This window comes from Drosophila persimilis, unplaced genomic scaffold (assembly GCF_003286085.1).
Source record: "Drosophila persimilis strain 14011-0111.01,24,50 unplaced genomic scaffold, DperRS2 tig00000002-arrow-pilon, whole genome shotgun sequence".
Lineage (NCBI taxonomy): Eukaryota > Metazoa > Arthropoda > Insecta > Diptera > Drosophilidae > Drosophila > Drosophila persimilis.
Window position 1 is genome coordinate 8,956,595 of NW_020825289.1, and position 20,524 is coordinate 8,977,118.

Consider the following 20,524-nt stretch of genomic DNA (forward strand, 5'->3'; position numbering starts at 1 on the left):
TAGTTACATGGTCACTCACAGACACGGACACAGACACAGACACAGGCAGCACACAAGCATAAGCATGCACGATAGTGGCATTTGAAGGTTATTGTGCGGCGGTGTGGTTGCACCTAATAATTTCGAGGCACGGCATGCGAACCGGTTGCCATTTCTAAAAACCCCCGCCTTGAGCTGTGGTGAGTCTTTTATGCACTTGTCCGAATTCCATTTCGGTTCGCATGAAAGTAATGCAAGTCCTCATTACACTAAGAGATGGCAACCGAAGGGGACAAGGACTGGCATTCATCCACTCGTAGATATAACTGACAAAAGCTAATCCAAGTGCCTGCTAATCAAGTGGTGGTGCAGTTGGAGTGCAGGGCTAAGCAGGGGTAAGCCGCATACAGGGGAAAGCCCTACAAGTCGTCTTTGTGGCATTGTCTATCAGACTCGACTCGACTCGACTCTGCCGCAGCCCAGCGCAGCATGTAAGGGAAGCATTTTAATGAGCTATGCCTTCAGTCACTATACTGGCTTTTCAGTTTCTGTTTCTGTTCTGTTATGTTAAGTTTTCCCAGGGCTCTCGGGAGAGCTCACTTGGCATTTTAAGCTGTGTAATTAGCAGTTCATGCATTAGGTTGCTGTGCAGTAACTTGTAAACAAATTCAATTGGAGACGAGATACGAAAAAATAAAACACCAGCAAGTCGCAGAGGCCAGACTCTTTTGGGTGAATATGGAAGAGATTAATATTGAAAAGTCGCATAAAAAAGGTGGCTTCACTAACCAAATGCTACCTCTGTTTTCACCAAGATGCCCATCATCCACATATGATGCATAGTCTGGGGGGTCGTCCTAGGCCAAGCCAAATCTATCGCCATGTTGGCCAAATCCCCCGTTTTGGCCTAGAGTGTGTTCGGAGACTATAAACTCAGCTGGCATTAAATATGCAACATTCTCGCTCGGGGTTTTATGGCGCCGCAATGTATACTATGCAAACGCACATGTATGCGTACTCGAAGTACGTGTGTGTGTGTGCGCATGCATGTAGTTCCATACGATGACACTTTACCAGGAGCTTGACAGTTCCCTCGCCTCGCTCTTGGGGTATTTTCTTTCGTTTGCTTTCATTTTTATGCGTTTTAAATTTATTTTGCTGAAAGGCAGAGCAAGTAGGAGACGAAAGCAGCCGCTGGCAATGGCGCCCGTCGCACGCACGCAGAACTTCCGCCCCGCACATGTGGCAGAGTGTGTGTGTGTGTGGCAGGCAGGCAGGCCGAGGCAGGACTGGCAGAGGAGAGAGAGAGAGAGGGGGAAACGAAAACAACGCTTTGCTTGCCTGCCAGTCTCCATTTTTATTTATCGTGCCAAGTGATTCTGTGTAATTGCAGAAATTGCGTTAAATTATTTAACAAGCGGAGGGGCTGACGGATGGAGCTGGGCGGCGGGGTAGGGGTAAGGGTAAGAGAAGGAGAGGCAGCAGCAACATTTCAAATTCATTTACACTTTACGCACAATGCAAAGAGGAAATTGAATTCAATAAATTTTGTAGCCAAAAATGCCACAGACGTACAGGAAATTATTTTCCACCAAAAACAGGAGAATAAACAAAACCGAGAAACGAATGAAAATTGAATTTCTATTTATAAATACATATTAGTTATCGGCCGGTGGGGAATTTATTGTCTAATTCAATTTTTATTGCAGTTTCAGGTTCGCCCGAAATGCCGCTGAACGAGGTGCCGCTCTGGGACGACCAAACGACCGACGACAATTGGTTATGCGGAAGCCGGATGTGAAATTTACTTCAAGGATATGAAAATAGCACATCAAATGGCCCATAAACACACACGAAACCAAACGGAAGAGCTTAAATAAACCATACAACAACACAGCCGAAAAAAGAGAGTACAAAAACAACAGCAAAACAAAAGCAACACTGCCGGAACAACAGCAACAATAGCCACACAACAGCAACAGCAGCATCAAATCAGTAAGAGGAAGTCGAAACAGAACAGAACAGAAAGAAAAGAACAGAACAGAGGGAAAGAAAAGCGAAAGCGAAAGCCAAAAGCCAAAATTGTAAATGCTCCGTGTAAACACTTGAAAGCTCGTTAGGATAATACATCCTGTGTCTGCCACCACACACACACACACACACACACGCACACACACAAATAAACGAGAAAGGGACATCGGTAGAGGGCACAAAGGGCATCTCCTTGTGTCACCATGCGCCGCCAACAGTGTCTGAGTAGCCGCCATCAGGACAAGCAGCAGCACCTCAGCCAGTACTACCAGCACAGCCACAGCTGCACCCACACTCACAGAGCCACACAGCAGGTACAGGACGAGTGCCCTTTTCAGGCCATTGCCATTGCATAGTCGCGCTTCCGTTTCCGTCTGCTCACTCGCTTGCCTCATTTCCGCTGCGGCTGCAATTAAGCGAACAACCCCGAAAAGTATCAGCAAAATGGCGCGCGAGACCAAATTTAACGGTGGGTTATCACGAGAATCTCCTCCAGCTTCAGCATCCTTTGAATTTCCCTCTACATCTCTCTGTATATTTCAGATGCACTCGACTACATTTACATAGCCAATACCATGAATGATAACGCCTATCTCATAGCGGAGCCCCAGCCCGATCTCCCCGATGACGACCACGACAAGGACGATGATGAAGAGGAGCAGGAGGCAGAGGATACGAACAATAACAAGCAGAGAAAGCATTACTATGGCTCTGGGCCTGAAAAGAGAAAACATTTCCGGAGCTCCCTAGCGCTGAGTGCAACTACCACCGACCCTACCACCGGCCCTACCTCACCCCTGACCACAGCCGCACTAGCCGCAGCGGCAGCGAGTGCCTCAGTGGCCGCCGCAGCAGCCAGGATCACAGCCAAGGCTGCCCACCGAGCTCTGACCACCGCAGGAGGATCGAGCAATGGCAAAGAGGTGGCGTTGGCGACGGCGACGGCGACAGCGACAGCGACGGCGACGACGCTCCAGCTTATCGATCTGGACAACAATTATACGAATGTGGCCGTGGGCCTGGGGGCGATGCTGCTCAATGAAACACTCCTTCTGGAGGGCAGCAACAACGACTCAATGCTGGGCATCTTCGGTGACATGGGGAATCGGAGCGGGCAACTGGATATGGCCAATGGCAGTGCGGGGATCAATGTGACGACCAGCGAAGTGGCAGAAGATGATTTCACGCATCTGCTGCGGATGGCAGTAACCTCGGTGCTGCTTGGCCTGATGATACTGGTCACCATCATTGGTGAGTACCCGGAGGAGTCTGGCGTTCTCCTCAAGCCGAAGCCCAAACATAGACATAATTATTTCAGTCTCAGTCGTGGTCCCCGTCCCAGGCCCACCCCAAATAAATTCCTCGAATGCCAGTCTCAGGCACGCGCCGGGGCCTGTGACTGGGCCCCCTTAAAATCCGTGGGGACTAAGGCAAACAATTCAATAAGGAGGCAGCCGACTTGATTGCGGGGAGGCACAAGCAGATGGACAGGGGCAACGGAAGCCAGGAGCACTCGGCACTGAGAGGAGCCTTGGCTTCAGTTGTAGATAATAAAATACGCGTAACTGATATTTATGATACTGGCAGAGCATTTTATATTATTTATTATTGTTGTTATAATGGCTCAGAGCAGAAGCGGCAGCAGCAGCAGAGGCATCAGCTCAGTCTCAGTTATTAATAAGGCGGCTCAATGAGGGGAGAATGATAGGATAGCCAGGGAATGAGAATTGGGTTGGCGAATGGCGGATGCTTTTGTTGCCGGCTACATTCATTACACGCATTTAGCCATAAATCCGAAGGCAAACAAACAGACAGAAGGAGGGAGGCTTCCATCAAGGCAAGGACACGCCGCATTAAAGTTGACAGTCAATCAATCAATCAATCACAGCTCCCGCCCCCCCAAACATTTCCATGAGCGAAACTTTATGTTCACATTGTAAAATCGAAAGAAATGTACAACAAAAAATCAAACAGATACAAATTCAAACGGCGAACGGCAAACGGCGAACGGAAGTGGAGGTAACAGAGAGACACAAGAGCTTTCAGCTAAAATTGATTTCATTAATTTAAGTAGATTTCATGTCGTTTCATTTAAAACGGCGACACAGAAGTCGAGAGGAAAGCAAAAGTAACGAGCGCTGGAAAGTGTGCTGCGATGCGACTTCGTCCTCCCGGAGGCCATTTACTTGATTCGCATTCGCATTCGCCTCGCATTTGTTTCTCCATTGCGATCTCCGTCTAATTTTTGTTTATTTAGTTCGGTCTCTTGTTCCTTCCCCCCACTTCCTGTCGTACTCTTGCCCTTTTCTCGTTTTGTCGTTGCATAGTTTTCCTTTTTTCCTTCTTTTCGCTCGACTCACTTTTGAACTTTTGCAGGTTTTGTCTCCGTCTCGAGCATTTAGCATTTAAAAAGAAAATGCTAATGAGTTTTAATGCTAATTTTAGCCAGATTGCTTGTCGGTTTCGGTCACTCCACACCGCACTCCAAGCGAAAAAAACGTTGAAAACAGCAGACCAAAGTCGCATAATGGCGGGGGGTTGCCCGAAGACTTTTAATGCGTCATGCGGCTGTCGTCTGTTGTGGAATCCGCTCTCGCCTGCTCTGGACTCACACATGCAAACACACCTGGCAGGCATGAGGCTTGTGTGTTTGCCTCTACTTTGACACTCAAGTATCTAATTGCATGTGTCTTGGCCATGTCTGTCCGTATCCATGTCCGCATCCGAGTATGTCTCCAGGCGGCATCTGTCCGTGGCGTGGCGTGTGTGTGTGGTGGCACTCTGCCGGCGGCTGTCGGCGAATTCAATGCCACAAATTGCATGTCTCGCACCTCCACAGTGGCAACCTGAAGGCTGCTTACAGTGCTTTCTTTTGCACCTTCAAGTGGGCCAGAAGTAGTCGTGACAGCCAGTGGCGAAACAGGAAAAAAAACGAAGAAGAACCCAACTGGCAGACATCAAAGGTTGTCTTGTCTTCGGCCCCAGTCGCTCGCCCAACAGCCTCTTACTCTCACTCTCTCTCCCTCAAGTGGGTCTGTGATGGGGGTCTGGGGCTTTTGGCAAAGTTTACGACAGCGCGATTAGCTCATGTCGTTTATTTTGGCTTTTGTGAACTTTGTCTTTGTCTGCCAGCAGCTCAAGTGCAACCGATGGAGGGGGGGGGGGGGGGGGGGGGGGGGGGGGTGGGAGGAAGGGGGCCAGCGGCGGACAGACTGCATTGGAATTGTAGCAGTGCAATGCTGGGAGACAAGTTTAATAAGATTCTCATTTCATTTGGGCCGCGGCCTTCGGTGTCTCACTCAAAGAAGTTTGCCAATTTTCGAAAAACTTTATCTGTTCCGTTGCGGTTTTCGGTTTTTAGGGTTTCGTTTCGTTTCGATTCGGTTCAGTTCAACCGAGTTTCAGTTTCAGTTCATTTGGGGGCCATCGAGTCATCGAGCTAGACTTGGGATGTAATTGAATTGAAAACTTTCGGTCTCAAGTCAATTTTCGCAATTAGGCCGCTGAAAGCCTCACACATGCTTCCTCCCTGGCAAAGTTGGATGCTCCATTTGATTGAGTTTTGCTTTGTACCATTTCAGGCAATGTGTTTGTTATAGCCGCCATCATATTGGAGCGAAATCTGCAGAACGTGGCCAATTATCTGGTGGCCTCGCTGGCCGTGGCCGATCTGTTTGTGGCCTGCCTGGTGATGCCCCTTGGAGCCGTTTACGAGGTAAGTAAGGTGCAGCACAAAGCAGTGGGGTATTTATTTAAGCACACAAAAAGTAGTTGAATGTTCAGTTAGCCGGCCTCATCAGCAGCTCAATGATCAGAACCAATACGCTCGATAGCACTCCGCCCAGATAAAGCAGAAAACAATTCTTGAAAAATGCCAGCGGCAAGGGCTGAAATGGGCTCGTGTCCAGAGGCAGCTTCTTGATGCCCATCATGTCGCGAAAGCTGTGGAAGCTCATTTGATTCCATCGGCGCAGGAAACCCGACTCCAAGATGCGTATGTAGAATTGGGGAAAGGCAAACCTCAGAGGAGACTCCGTGGAGATGGGCAGGCGCAGCAGCCGCGCCTTGGTGCAGAGCTCCTTCTCAGTCATGCGGAACTTGGGCACCTTCATGTTCTGCTGGTAGAGACTCAGGACTCGCCAGTTGGGACTCCGCATCACGTAGGCATAGCTGTAGTTTAACTGGAGAAAGTGCTGGATCATTGTATCCGTGTCCACGAGCCGCAAGCGATCAGCCAGACACCTGGGCAGACGATTCTTGTAGAAGATCTGCGGCACAGTCGGATCGTCGGTCATAATTCGGAGGCCACTGGCTCGCATTGTAGCCACATTCGTGATGGCTTTCTCAAAAAAACCCGAGGTGAGACTTGTGGCCAGGAAGCTCTGGGTAACGCTGTTAAAGATGACCATCCCGAGCAACGAATACACCTCAATGTATACCTCCGACAAACGCAGGTTAGCGAAGGCCCTGCCCGGCAGAGGAATTCCCAATCCCAGCCTCAAGCTGCTCAAAAGTGATCCCAGCAGCGACCGCCGGGGATTCGCCAGGTACTTGATGGCGGCATAGCAAATGATCGACAAGGCCATCACCATACGGATGGATGGATGGAACAGCTTCAGAGTGTAGTTGGTCAAGGGAACTGGAACTCGATTCGGCACCACCAGACAAATCCTCGAATCTGTCAACACCGGACTGGTCTCCGACAGGTTGGAATCTTCCACCAAATTAGCCACCACATCCACAATGCGACCGTCAGAGTGGTCCCCGATCTGATACTCGGAGCTCTGCCGCCCCTCGCTGGGCAGGATGTCCATGCTGGAATTTATGTAGGTCATGAACTCCCGCATTAAAATTCCCAAAGTGCCGCCAATAGAGATATTTCCCCCTCCGGGCACATTGCTGTCTCCCGTTGAGTTGAGCTGGAAAAGACAACTGGATGAACAGCCAGAGGTGACTGTAGCTGCTCTCAGAACTTACCCAAAACACATTTGGCATATCGTTGGTGACCTGCACGAGGAACCTGTGCTTTCTCTGTCTGAGAATATACTGAAAACTGCTGTCGCGGGTCGTCAGCTTCTGGATGGTCATAGTTTTGGAGAGGTAATAGTATGTCCACGCCTCGTACTTGTTCTCCCTCCTGAAGATCAGAATAGAGCGGACAAACTGCCGGCGATAGCACATGGTGAAGAAGATTTGCATCTCTTCGTCCGTGAGATGCTGCAACTCCTCCTCATCCGTGGCTGGCCGATGGAAGAAGAGGAAAGTGGACCCTGTCCGACTGAGCAGAGTGTCATTGACGGCAGAAAGCGTGGGATCGCTCAGGCCAGTGAACAAAGTGATAACTATATTAGTAGCCTTCAGATAGTGATGGTTGAGGGGTCCCAAGTTCGATCCAACAACGTACAGGGGAGTGTTAAACTTCTCCATCAGGCGCTGCTGCAGCGAGGGCCTCAGATCCATGTGTCCCGTGAAGGTTATAAAGTTACGAACGCCAAAAATACCCGCAAATACATGGATTACTTCAAATAGGGTGCCGATATCCTCGTCCGCACTCTGCTTGGCCATTTCTCTGTGCTGCTGCCACTTTTGTTGGCTGCTAGCCAAAAGGATGCCACCACTCCAGAGGCACAAACAGAACCAGAGGATCCTCATGGTGGCTTTTTCTGACTGCGGCTGCTACTGTGTACTGGACCTCCGGCAGCCAGTTGACCCTTTATAAAGCTTTCCGGACTGAAGGCCGAGTCCCAGTCCCTCCCTGTGTTTGCTTTGCTATTAGAAGCCATTACGTTTTACATTCTGTGGTGTGCCACTCCAGCCCCCAAGCGTCAGTGTGTGGGAGGGAGCATCAAATTTAATAAGCCATCAGCTTTTATTGTCTATTTGACTAACCAACTTTATGGCCTCCTCTCTCCCATCTCGTGTATACAGATCAGCCAGGGCTGGATACTCGGCCCGGAGCTGTGCGATATCTGGACCTCCTGCGACGTCCTCTGCTGCACTGCCTCCATTCTGCACTTGGTGGCCATTGCCGTGGATCGGTAAGTAATTACTTTGAGTCGCCACATACCCACCCGGCGTTTGATAAATTGCCTCAAAAGTCTACTTGTAAGTGGCGTGTAAGACAAGCCTTAAGCTCTGCCGCTCCCTCACCCTCTCACCATCCCTCTCACACCCTATCTCTCTGTGATATGCGCGTGTGTGTGTGTGCGCAAGTTAAGCGAATCAATCAATCAAGTTTTTAACATGTCAAATCTCTTTACAAATCCACTTGGCAACAAGAACGTAATGCAGGCAAAAAATAAAGCCTAAACCGAACCTAAAACAGCACAAAAATAACTTGTAAGCGTTTGAGCCGAAACAACTGGAAAATACCCTGTACAAACCACTCATAGGAATGATGGAGAGAGAAAAGAGTGCATTTAAAAGTTATTTGGTTATTTTTGGAGCCTCAAAGGAAGTTTATTTGCCCGAATCGAAACTTTGGCAAGAAGTTCCCCAATAAATCGACACACACAAACATACACATCAACCATTTCCTTCCGCTCCACCCGCACTCTGCTCTGATGGCTCTATCAATTTAAAATATACATATATACATATTCTCTGTGGTGGCATATGCCACAGATACTCGCATGCGAACATGGTTGGATGCATGCCATCAATCAATTTGTAGCAAACATTTCAATCAATCGATTAAAAAACAGAACGCAAAATGGCAAACAACAAATGGCAAGAGGGGCTGTGTCTCTGTGTGTTTTTGTTAGGAATAGGAACAGAGAAAAACGAATTGCATTTCGGCATTTCGAGTATTCCCTGGAAAAAGGGATACCGAAGAGAGAACGAGGCGACTCGCTGTCGATTCGAATGTCAATTTTATTGCCAAACATCCAGTGTCAGCTAATTTTCGTGCACTTGCCACCAATGACAATGGCAGGGGCCCAAGGCTGGAGGAGTGAGGAGATATGGTAGTCCCTGGCTGGCAGTTTTACGGCCACTTAGCTGCAAGAATGCTGCAATTTTCCAATCGTGCCGCACAGCGTATACGTAATGTCGTTTGAATGAGCCCATGCCACCGATAGAGCGAGCGGGAGGAGCGACCATAGGACCCATGACACTTTTCCCACAGTGTTTTTAATGAACAATCAAATGCAAGGCATGGCAGAGGCCGAGCCCGAGCCCGAGGCAGAAGCAGAAGCAGGGCCCAGGGACCGTGGCCGCACTGTAATTTCCAAAATGTTTGCTGCACTTGAGCGGCTAATTTCATTTTATTGAGGACCGTATCGGTCGGACCCGCTCCGGGCCTAACCAGAACTGTGCCGTTCCGTTCCGTTCCGCTCTGCTCTGCTCTGCTCTGTACTATGCTGTTTGAAATTCCCCCATGAGCTGAAATTATATGGCCGCATTAATTGGCTAAGCTGATGGCCAATGCGGGCCAATTATTTCGCGGTTTCAATTAGAGCGCAGCCGGAGCGACCGACGTGGCCATAAATAATGCAAATCGCTTTCTTTGCAGAGGTGAGGTATGGCGTATACGCAATATTTCGGATATGGGCCTCATTAAAATTCTGACCGAATTTTTATTGGTTTTAACGACCAATGAACGCATTCCAAATCAAATATTTTTACGGTCGGATGTTTGGATGTGAATTTCATTTCGGCATGATATTAGTTTAAGCCTTTTGCAGAGGCATGCATTTGATTGATCCGCAGAAATTTTGCGATATTTGTTCTATTGAAACGATTCTTTTTCTTTGGAAATTCCTCTGGCTGCTGTTAGCGGGAGGTCAGGTACTCGTATGAATCGCATGGATGGGTGGATGGGTGGATGGATGGATAGATGGGTGGCCATCGCTGATGTCTTTGTGATGCGGCTGTCAATTGGCAAATTGAAATGCTGGCTCCGCAAATTGCCTGTCAATAAACAAAGCCAAGTGATGCCTAGATTTCACATGCATATCAATCAGCTGAAGCCCCGGCTTTGGCTTTCACAGTAACGGCCATGGGCACGGAACTGGCATGGGCATCGGCATCTCACAAATGCCATTTGCCTATCAGCTGGACACCAAAAAGAAGACACGAGTCTTAGCTCACATTATGATTGTGCGGAGAAAGGGCGGGGCAGGGCAGCACTTCCATCTGCCATCTTCCATCTGCCATCTTCCATCTACCATCTACCATCTCCCATCTCCTAGGGAAAGTATGCAAATGACGGGGCATGACAGCAACGATGATTTGCCAGAGTGCCAAACAGAGGCACGCAGACCCGAACCCGTAGAGAGCTGGAGAGCTGGCGAAACAATTACCCGAAAAAGACTTACGGGCACATTTTATTTGTTAGTTGTCACTTGATATTTAAAATGGAAAGTCTTTGTTTTATCGCCAAATGAAATGAAAATTAATGTCCTTTTAAGCAACAAGGCGACGAGCGACGCAGAGCGACAGAGAGCACGAACGATAGAGAAGACGGAGACAGAGCTTGTGCATTAATAAATTAAGTTTGTCAAACGGTCCTTGCTCTGCCCAGCCCTCCTGCCCTTCCATGTCCTTGTCCTTCTCATCTTGCTCCGCTGAGGCCCCCCAACTGAATGATAAATAGTTCCTGAATTTCGACTACAATAATATTTGCAAGTATTTGTCGTTAGGACTGCTGCCGAATCGTTGACAATGCGCCAGGGCGGAGTGGGGCATGGTTAACATTCTCCGAGTTCATTTTCCATGTCAGTAATTTTTAAGCAATTAAGACAAAGTGCCAACAATATTTACAGAAACGAGAGCCAACAGAAAACGGCAGCGAGGCAACGAAGGAAAACGAGCAGAGAACGAAAAGGTTCTCCGAATGGAATGGAGCACAATGGGGCCTATGCTGAGGCTGGGGAATGGAGTGTTGACCAAAGGGGCAGCGACGACAAATGGCGCACAGACATTAATCTTTATGCCACTGACCCAATGCTCCGCTTCTGCTGATTCTGTCGAATGCCGCTCCAATATATGCACATACATAACACGCTCTCCTCCCACACACACACACACACAGGCACTTTCTGGTAGAGATGTGCATAAATTTCACGCTCTGCATGCTGCTGACGTCATTATTAGTGGCAGCATACACACACACACACACAGCCATACAGATTCAGTCTCTGCAGCCACCGTAAATGACAAATGCCCCCACAGCTTTATGCTGCCCGATGCCCGAAAAGCATTTAAATGCCAAGTTTTTCCCGCCTCTCACGCGGGCCCGGTTCTGTTAGTGTTGGCCCCGGGCATGGCAGGTTTATGGTCGGAGTAGCCGTGTTTCCCTGATTGCCGGACTCTAAACCGCATGCTGGCCAACAGTTTGTCGCCCTCTGCCAGCTGCCTCGAATGTGGCTGTTGTCAGTGAGGTTGCAGCTCTGTCCCACTGCCATTGTCACTGCTTCTGGTGTCCTGTTCGGGTTTTTTGTGCGCGTTTTGTTCACACATTTATGACATTTTCAATTAAATTTCAATTAAGTTTACATAGTTTTACGTAAATATTTTACCAGTTAGCACTTAAAACGTAATTACATGTTCATATTCGTTGGCCACCATCGGTGGAGTCTGTGGATTCCAGGTTTCAGTGCTATGTTGTTGCTGTTGCGGATGTTATTGGTGTTCGTTCTACCCTAACCGCAACAACAACACCAAGAATATGTACTGGCGCGGCGACCACAGTGTCCTTTCCATGTGCTCTGCAATGTGTAATTGTAATTGCTCTTGTCAGACAATTTTTTTCTTTCAGCTTATGCGTGTGGTGTCTGTCGGTGTGTCTGTGTGCATGCATTGGTGAAAGTCAAACAGTGAGAGCAAAAAGTATGACCGCATTGGGTGTGGAGAAAATATGCAAACGAGTTATTGCAATAAAGGCAATTGGTAGCCAGTGTAAGAGTTTTACTATATGGCTGGGTTGGTTTTAAGTGATTATTACTTGACTACGACTTTAGCGACGGACAACTGATTAAGACGACGGCTGACAGCTGAGTAAATGAGAGTCCTCTCTCGGACGCTTGACGGCTCTCTGTGACGACCGCTCTCACACTCTCGTGATCCGCTCTCTGGCCTCTCGCTTTCGCAAGCGTACAGACAGAACAGCCTTCTTACATACATGTATATGTAAGAAAGAGTAGGCATGCTGAACAGTGAGTGGAACAGCAGATCAGCAGCCGATGGACAGCAGAGCAACAGCAGTAATAACAGCAGAGAAGAAGAGGCACCGAAAAAAGCAGCACACGGACGCGGGAAATCAGCAGAAATAAGCCGTAACATTAAACACTTTTGTAGTCCCACATACCAGGCCACCGCGATAATAATATGACTAAAACAACATATAGTATATATAGCTATATTAGTAAACACAACAAAATTTTGACTCACTTCATGCGGATGAGTAAACTTTTTCCCGATACTGTTCGGGCGCTGGGTGCAGAGTGCAAAGTGCACATTGTACTAATTTTACATAATTTTCATGCTGTCGCGCAGCATTTTAGGCAAAGCTTGCAGCTCAACCCCTACTCCGACCGCATTGCCGCAACTTTCATGTGCAGCATGTGGCATGGCATGGCATGTAGGGTCTGCGGGGACGTGGCAAGTTTGGTAATTGCACAAATGTTGGGGAAATTTTTGGGCAACGGCCCCATATGCATATGTACGTACGAGCATTGAAACAAGCTAAGGCTGGCAGATTAGGGATTGGCCAAACAAAGGCATAACCTTAATTAAATTGGCAGTTAAACAAACGCATTTAACAGTATAATTAGTTTTCGTGGCACACATGCAGAGCCTGAGAGTCTCAGTCTCAGGGAGAATGGGAGAAAATACAGAGTACGCTTCATTTGCTTCACACATTTGATTTCACACAAACACACATATTCGTGGGTATCTGTGTCGTGTGTGTGTGTGTAGTCCTTTTGAAATGTTTAATGAGACAAAGAGGCAAACAGACGACTCGACGACGACAGTCAACCGCAAGGGCAACAGGCCCCCAGATCAGAGCAGAGCAGAGCAAACACACAAAACCAACCAGGCAATAAAACCGGATACGTTACTAAGACATTTATGTTATCTGCTAATGCCCCCCGCCCCCCACCAACACTAAAACCCACAACATTTCTACACTGAGGAAAACAGAAAGCTTCCCAGATCGAAAGAGCATGGTCATAGTCATAGCATCAAGTGCGAATTGTCCTGTTTTTAGTCGCAAATACCTGTTGCACAACAGCGTTTTTTGTTGCTTTCGGAATGTATTCAATTGGATAATAGGATTGGTTGAGTCCCCCATCCAAAAAACAATCAAGAATATGCTCCTTCTTTTTTGCTGAGTGTAGGCGCATACATATACAAAAATTACCACTTGCATGGACAAGATTGTGTGTATGACAAGTCGAAAAAGTAATAGTTACAACGACATTTTCGATGAGGTGTTTGTTGCGTTTAAAGCTCACATTCCTGCTGCTTCTCTGATGGACTTCCTGCCAGAGAGGGGGGGAGAAAATTCATAAAGCAAACAAAGAGAGAGAGAAATGGCTTTAAGTGCTGGCTTGTGTGTGCGTTTATAAATTTGGGAGCTTATTCAATCTCGATTAGCAGAGCTTGACATAATTCCAATGATTTATGTATTCGAGTGGCAACATCACAAAATGCCTCAATCAATATTTACGACTACGAGCCACACAAACACACAAATGAAGGGCCGTTACATGGAGGAGTGTGAGAACCATAACTATGCCAATCCCTTCAAGGTCTGAGCAAAGTTAAACCAAAAATTACCCAGAATATGTATAATGAGTATTGGGCCATAATTGAGCTTCAAGGAACTGAAACAACTTCCTTAATCGAATCGATAGGCATAGTAGAACTTTTCAAATGAAATGTCAAAGCAATTATAAGATAAACTGCATGAAACCACAGACAGGAAGACAGGCAGGCAGACAGAGAGAGAAATGTGTGGCAAACAATTGCATGAACATTTCCATTTAAAGTGGGGGAAACCACGAGCCCAAAATGGAGGTTTGCCAGCGGAGAGAGGCTAGAGAGAGACAGAGAGACCGAACCACTGGACCCCCACCGCAGACAAGACGTATTACAATTCTATAACTGTCACTCTGTGTGTGGCTAACCCCAAAAGTGCGTAATTTCAATTTTGGGCAAAAGGAAATTTGTTCTTTTCTGCTTTGGTTCTGCTTGTTTCGGTTTTGGGGCATAAATCAAAATAATGGCCGCCTTGGGATGATTAATCAGTGCGAAAAGTAAATTGAATTTCGAATAAATCAAATCAAATGGAAGCAAATGGAGGCAAATGGCAAAAGCGAACCAACGACCGCAGAAAGTGTGCGGAAGAAGGCGTGACCACAGATAGATTGAAATTTTCCAGTTAAATTAAAGGGCCAACCAGGCCACCAGGAGACCAGAAGACCACCCGGCGAATGCATTAGAAAACTAAAACAGTTTGAATCCATTTTGGGCTTTGGTTTTGTGATATGAAAATTACTTTTCCACTTGCATTGAAAAGTTTGTGGTTTTATTAAGCCATAAGTAACTGTCCGAGTGTGTTTGTTTGTGCGTCTTTTGTGGCTTTTTATGTGGGTTCTGTATTTATTTTTGAGTTAAGCACAGTTCTCCCCGGCAGCCATGTGATTAATGGTCGGTTCTTTGGGACTGCTACCGCGCCAAGCTTGCCTCGAATCGAGGGAAAACTTTGCCCCAAAACCACAAGGACCCAGGACACAGGACAGAGACCAGACCCAGAACCCAGACCCAACAGAGCAGGCAACCAAAGCAGTCAACAAGCCAAGCAGCTAGCCGGTTAATCCATTGTTGGCCCCACAGAAACACACCATCTTTCGTGGAATCTTTTCCTCCAATTTCGCATAATGGGTAACATGGAAATCCACTTTGTGAGGACTTTGTCTTCGAGTCCACTCAATGGCGTTTATTTTTAAATTAAAGATAATTATTTGTTGTAACCCTCGCTGTTGCTGTTGTTTTTGCTGTTGCTGTTGCCCAGCACGACTGGCACTGGCAATGGCTACCAGATGCAACATGCAACATGCAAATTGCGGCATAATTACTTCAGACCGGACTCAGTGTCGTCCGAGTACCGTAGACGATTAAGCTTATTAAATATAATTAAGTGCCGGGTCCGTGCCAGCCCCTATTGCCCTTCTCACGAACCAATGGCCCACGCAATTATGCTAATTCTAAGAATAAGAAATACCACTAATTGCTGCATTTTAATCGACGCAGGCGGTGTCCTGTAAGCTCTCTCTCGCCTCGATTGCGTAAAACACAAACCAATTTTGTATTAAAACAGTTCGAAACTATATAATGCTCCAGCTATCGCATTTCAATTGTGTTTTCCAAACACATCTTTAATAATTGATATGTACATAAGTGCACGTAAGCCTTGGTCTGCTTAGGAATTAATAGAATGGAACTGCTTTCAATTAAGGACTATTCGTACTGGCTGGGCTCTTCAAGACCCGCTCTCCATTGGCATCCGGACCAGGAGATTTCCCTTCCCACAAGCCACTTCCACATCAATTGCCATATGGCAATACGAATATATCACAACATTTCCATTGTGAAATGGTGGCTCTGCCAAAGGACTTCCTGCAGCAGGGCACACAGCCGTACACTTACAGGGTATTTCGTATTGAGGTCTGATACGGGTCTGGGCGGGAAGAGAAAAGCAACGGCAGAAATGAAGACACGCATAAGACTGCTGCTTGCAGTAAGCGCAGCAGGGCAGCCAGACAGTAATCAGCACACTCGGATGCATCGCAGAAATATCAGTAGCAGGAGCCGGAGCGGGAGCCGGAGCGGGAGCCGGAGCAGGAGCCGGAGCGGGAGCCGGAGCAGGAGCAGACTCTGCTCTTCTTTTGTTTTCTACTTGTAATTTACATAAGTTTCTCATAGGCCTCCTGCTCACCGTCCCGTCTGTGTGTCTTCCTGTCGCCCTGCCGTAAATTACAATTGCGGGCCTCCCCCTGCTCCACCCTCAGGGCACGCATATGCCACGCACGCATCTCTCTCTCTCTCTCTCTCTCTCTCTCTGCCTGCCTTGTTTTTATGGAGCAAGGGGTCCTGTAATCAAGAAAAGACGCATCCTGCGCCGGCTGTGCGGCAACTAGGAAACTTTTACCGAAGCCCAGCCCCATATTTTATGGATATTTTCCCTTACGTTTTATTAAAAGAATAAACCAAAACTTTCATCCTTCTTCCTGGCCCACTTCTAGAGAGAAATTAACGGAGCACAGGACGGAGACAAAATATATATTTCAATAATAATTTCTGTCGCTGTTGTACCAGGAACTAACCGAAATATTAAATTGTTTTGAAGGACACTCGGTCCTGCTGACTGGCAACGTGGCACGTTCCAAATTGAATTTCGCTGTAAGAAAGTCGTAGCCAAGTAGCCCAAGGGAAAACAGTAGCAGACGCAAGTGCAAGTGGACAGGAAATATGGGACCAGCCGCAGCAGAAATCTTAACAGCAACAGAAAATGAGATAATACTCTAGGGGTTCCCAGGAAAGGAACAGAGCTACTCTTGGTACACTCGGCGATCCCAATGAACCTCATTAAATACGATAATTGATTTCAGCAGCATTCATTGCAGGCACAAAAGAGTTTTGCGGGGAGACTGCCTGTCTGCCAATAAACAGAACCCAATTAAATAACAATCATACGATACATTGAACCAGTTGACACGTTAATGACTTCGAAGTTTAAATGCAACATTATGCAAATGTATTTAATCACAATTTCCACTTGAACGGCATTAACAATGCCTATTAAGTATGATTAAGCCATAAAAACAGGAGGGAAGGAAAGAAGAGCTACCGGAAGCGGAAGCCTCCGTTTTATACCAGAATCGTATCAAAAATCGTATAAAACTAAAACTTTTCACAAACTAGACAGACTGATGGACAGATTTATTGGATGTGAGGCGATGGCAATATGGTTCATTTTCCAGACACGCTTTCAGTACACCTTGCGGGCTGATTTACCCTTGGAAAAGCACTTACAAAACAACAATCGTGGCAACACAATTTTTGGTAGTAGAAACAGGATCTTCAGCTATTGTTTTGTCTCTGGCATTGTTCGCTGGAAACAACAGAGGTTCTGGGAAAGAGAGCGAGTAATTTTGCTAAAATTTAATCATGCCACAGATGCCGCAGGGTGTGGAACAAAACAAAACTATTATATGGCCGTACACACGTGTACAACTCAGACCTAAGCCATCCCTGCATTTCGCCTGTTGTTCGTGAAACAAAAACCTATCGAAAAAAGGGTCAGCCGCAGGTGAAAGCTCTTCTTTATGGTTTCGTTTCTTTTTTTATATTTCTGTTTTTTGTTTTTTTGTTTTTTATAACCCACGCTGAGCTGCTTTCGAATGTAATGCAATCGATTAGCTCTCGGCGGTCGGACGGGCGGAAGGGCACAAAAAACATAAACCATGAAAGCAAACATCGGGCGACGGGCATCAAATATGCATTGAAATGGGAATTGCAAAGGACCGGACCCAACGATGCGATGCCTAGATAAATATTGACTCCCGCCACTTGGCAATGCACACATCCCCGTGCATACACATCCATATATGTATGTATGAATAGGCGGTATCAACGCACAAACCAGTATATCCTGGTATATAAAATTTCAATTAATTATGAACAGCTTAAAAGATATCCCGTCGTGTGCGTGGCTTTTGTTCTAAATGGATTTTTGTTAATGCGTTTGTGGCTTTCCGGCAATTTCCTTAAAGCGCTCTCAGGGGGGGGGAGCGGCGAATGCATCGAGTTGATGGTTTAAAAAAATTGATGTTCACACAGATGGGAAATCGTTTTAAAAAACTGAGGACCCTGGGCGTAAGCCTCTCAAAGCGGAACGAGCTCTACGCAGATTCATTTTGACAGTCAATTACGAGAGGATTACCCAATAAGAAGATGAGTCAAAATTAAAAGTAAAACCACTTAAGGGATAATATCTCATGATTCATGAACACACCATTTCTCTGAATTTTCAGGAGTCACAGCAGAACGACAAGTTAGACAAAGGGAGAAATGAATAAATTGATATGAGCACGACGAAATTAAGTAGAAAAACTCCTCTTATATAGCACACATGCTACACTCTGGTGGCAGGAGGCCGGAGGCAGGCAACTGTAAGAGTAATGAGCTTTTTGTGTGCTAGGCGCGCAATTTTTAAATGCATTAAAAAGTGTTACACTCGAGTGCCGCACATTTATCACACACTCCAGCACTCCAACAGCAAGAGGATAGGAGGATAGAGAGGGGGCAGAGTGGGGAGTGGGGAGTGGGGGAGAGCAGCATAATGGAAAAATCGCATTTAAATTGTTTGGCTCACAAATAAATTGTTATAATTCATCACTCAACTTAAGTTGGCGACGAAACGTCTCTGGGATAAATTGATTGACTTCAATTCAATTGAATTTTCGCAGCACAGCATCGCATGCCTTAGAAGGATACATACACCATCCCATAGCAAATTATTATGCTTTTTTCGTATGAGCTATATAGATTGCGGCCCGGCAATACTTTGACAAAAGCATGACAGACACTTTATTGGGTTTCGCTATTAATTTGCATGGATTTTTCATTGCGTATGCATGGCACAGCGATTCCTTTTGAAAGCCCAACAAAAAGCGCGGAAAATAAAAAAAATATATTGTACGTACGTACATAGAACGCGCAGTGGCAGCGAAATCAGAAAATTCCATTAATTTTAAGCAGTCAATCAAAATTGGCAGCTCCAAGTCGATTATATTATGCTAATGAATATCAAAATGGTAGGGGCTCGGGCTTGGACACTGAATCACTGCTGGTGCTGGTAGAGATCCTGAGCCCAACATACTCGCAGCCTCTGAATCATAATCAGCATCAGCATCAGAGTCTGAGTCTGGCGCAGACCAGACATAAGTCATCGACCAGCATCATCATTCATTGTTATTTATTATTTGTACGGCATACATGGCGTATGCTTGATGCCGTATGAAGAGTCAGACAGAGACTGAAAGGAAGTGCAACTTAAAGTGACTCTCGGATCCACTAGAACGAATCAACGTTGTTCAGCATTCTGCTATGTGAATTTGCTAATTGAGTGACATTTCATTAGTATATAGAAATGTATGAGGATTGATATTTATAAAGCTGTCATTCCAAGTGTAGCTAAATTGAGTTATGCCCGAGTGGCCATTCACAAGGCACGAACAATGTGTATGTAAATGCAGATCCCATCTACAGACCAGTCCAGTCCAGTCCATCTCGAGTGCTTTGTCAACTCAATTAACGGTTGATTTCTGGCTAAAAGCGGGGGGAAAACATCACGTTTGCCAGCTAGACGAGGCTCAATAATATTTGTTTATGCAAATTGGTTTTAATTACAACATAAACATGTGGCCTGACTCCTGCTCATGCTCCAGCCAGGCAGCCACATTCTGCCACACGACGTGCTCTGCGGCTAGTGGGGGGGAGGAGCGAAATGCTAGGCAGGCCTTGTCAAAATGTAAGATATTTTGAAATTTGCGGCTTCCTGGCGTTAATTTCCACAAGCCGCAGAAAAGATGAATGGCAGCCTAAGGCGAGGCAGATGAGATTTGGCGCAGCCTGTGACCTTTGAACTCCCCTCCATGTCTCCCATCTCCCACCTCCGTCTCTCTCATCTCTTACTCTTTCTGTAGCTATTAGCAATTTAATGGCAACATCATCAGCAGCAGCACACATTACACATCCTTCGGCATCGCCATTGAGTGGAATAGTTCCACATGCACACACACACACACGCACAAAGGGAGAATAATTGTCTGTGCGAGTGTGATTGTGTGTGCTTTGCCTATGTGTATGCGTTTGTATGTATCTTTCGTGCCACGTAACGCTTTAAAAACTCGTTTAGCCATGTTGTTGAACCCAAGAGCAAGTGGAAAACTAGCTCACAGAGACAGGAAAAACGAACTCTGAATGCGCTTACTCAAAAAAAAACTAAAACACAACAAAAACTAGATAAACCCAACACCAGGCCATAAACTTAGGACTCCACTTAGTTACAATACAATCTATTTCCAACATACTGCCCACCAACGCCTTCCAAAAGCCAAGTTACCTTCCCTTTGTGTTGTACAGAAAATGGAAATTTGAAAAATGCCTCAAACGCTCTCACACTCTGCCGCACAGGCACACACAGACACTTACACACGGACAGGGGGGCATACATACATAAAAGTTGATTTTGACAACAGAGCAAATAACAAATACAACAACACTGAGAGAGGGAAATGGTAACAAAATGCTATGGAAAACCGAGAGACGGAAACTGAATATCGAACACGTTTCGTTACTCTGTCGCTATGCCATATGAGGCGCTGCCCCACTCCGAGTGTATGTTTGCGTGGCAGCGCCTAGATTTATGCAGCATTTCATTTACATTTTGTGGATAGAGATACATTTACATACATGTATATACACTCATACATATGTACCA

The 20,524-nt window shown here is 46.4% G+C and overlaps 1 protein-coding gene across 1 annotated transcript in view; it reads left to right on the top strand.

Moving 5' to 3' along the window:
* The first annotated feature begins 1,917 nt into the window (after nucleotides 1-1,917).
* Nucleotides 1,918-20,524, top strand: part of LOC6590335 (5-hydroxytryptamine receptor 2A) — a 30,111-nt gene continuing 11,504 nt past the window's right edge. Inside the window, exons 1-4 of the mRNA XM_002016256.2 lie at nucleotides 1,918-2,479; nucleotides 2,554-3,261; nucleotides 5,592-5,725; nucleotides 7,939-8,048. Coding sequence (XP_002016292.2) covers nucleotides 2,455-2,479; nucleotides 2,554-3,261; nucleotides 5,592-5,725; nucleotides 7,939-8,048 — 977 coding nt within the window. The 5' untranslated portion in view covers nucleotides 1,918-2,454. The remainder of the gene's footprint in view (nucleotides 2,480-2,553; nucleotides 3,262-5,591; nucleotides 5,726-7,938; nucleotides 8,049-20,524) is intronic.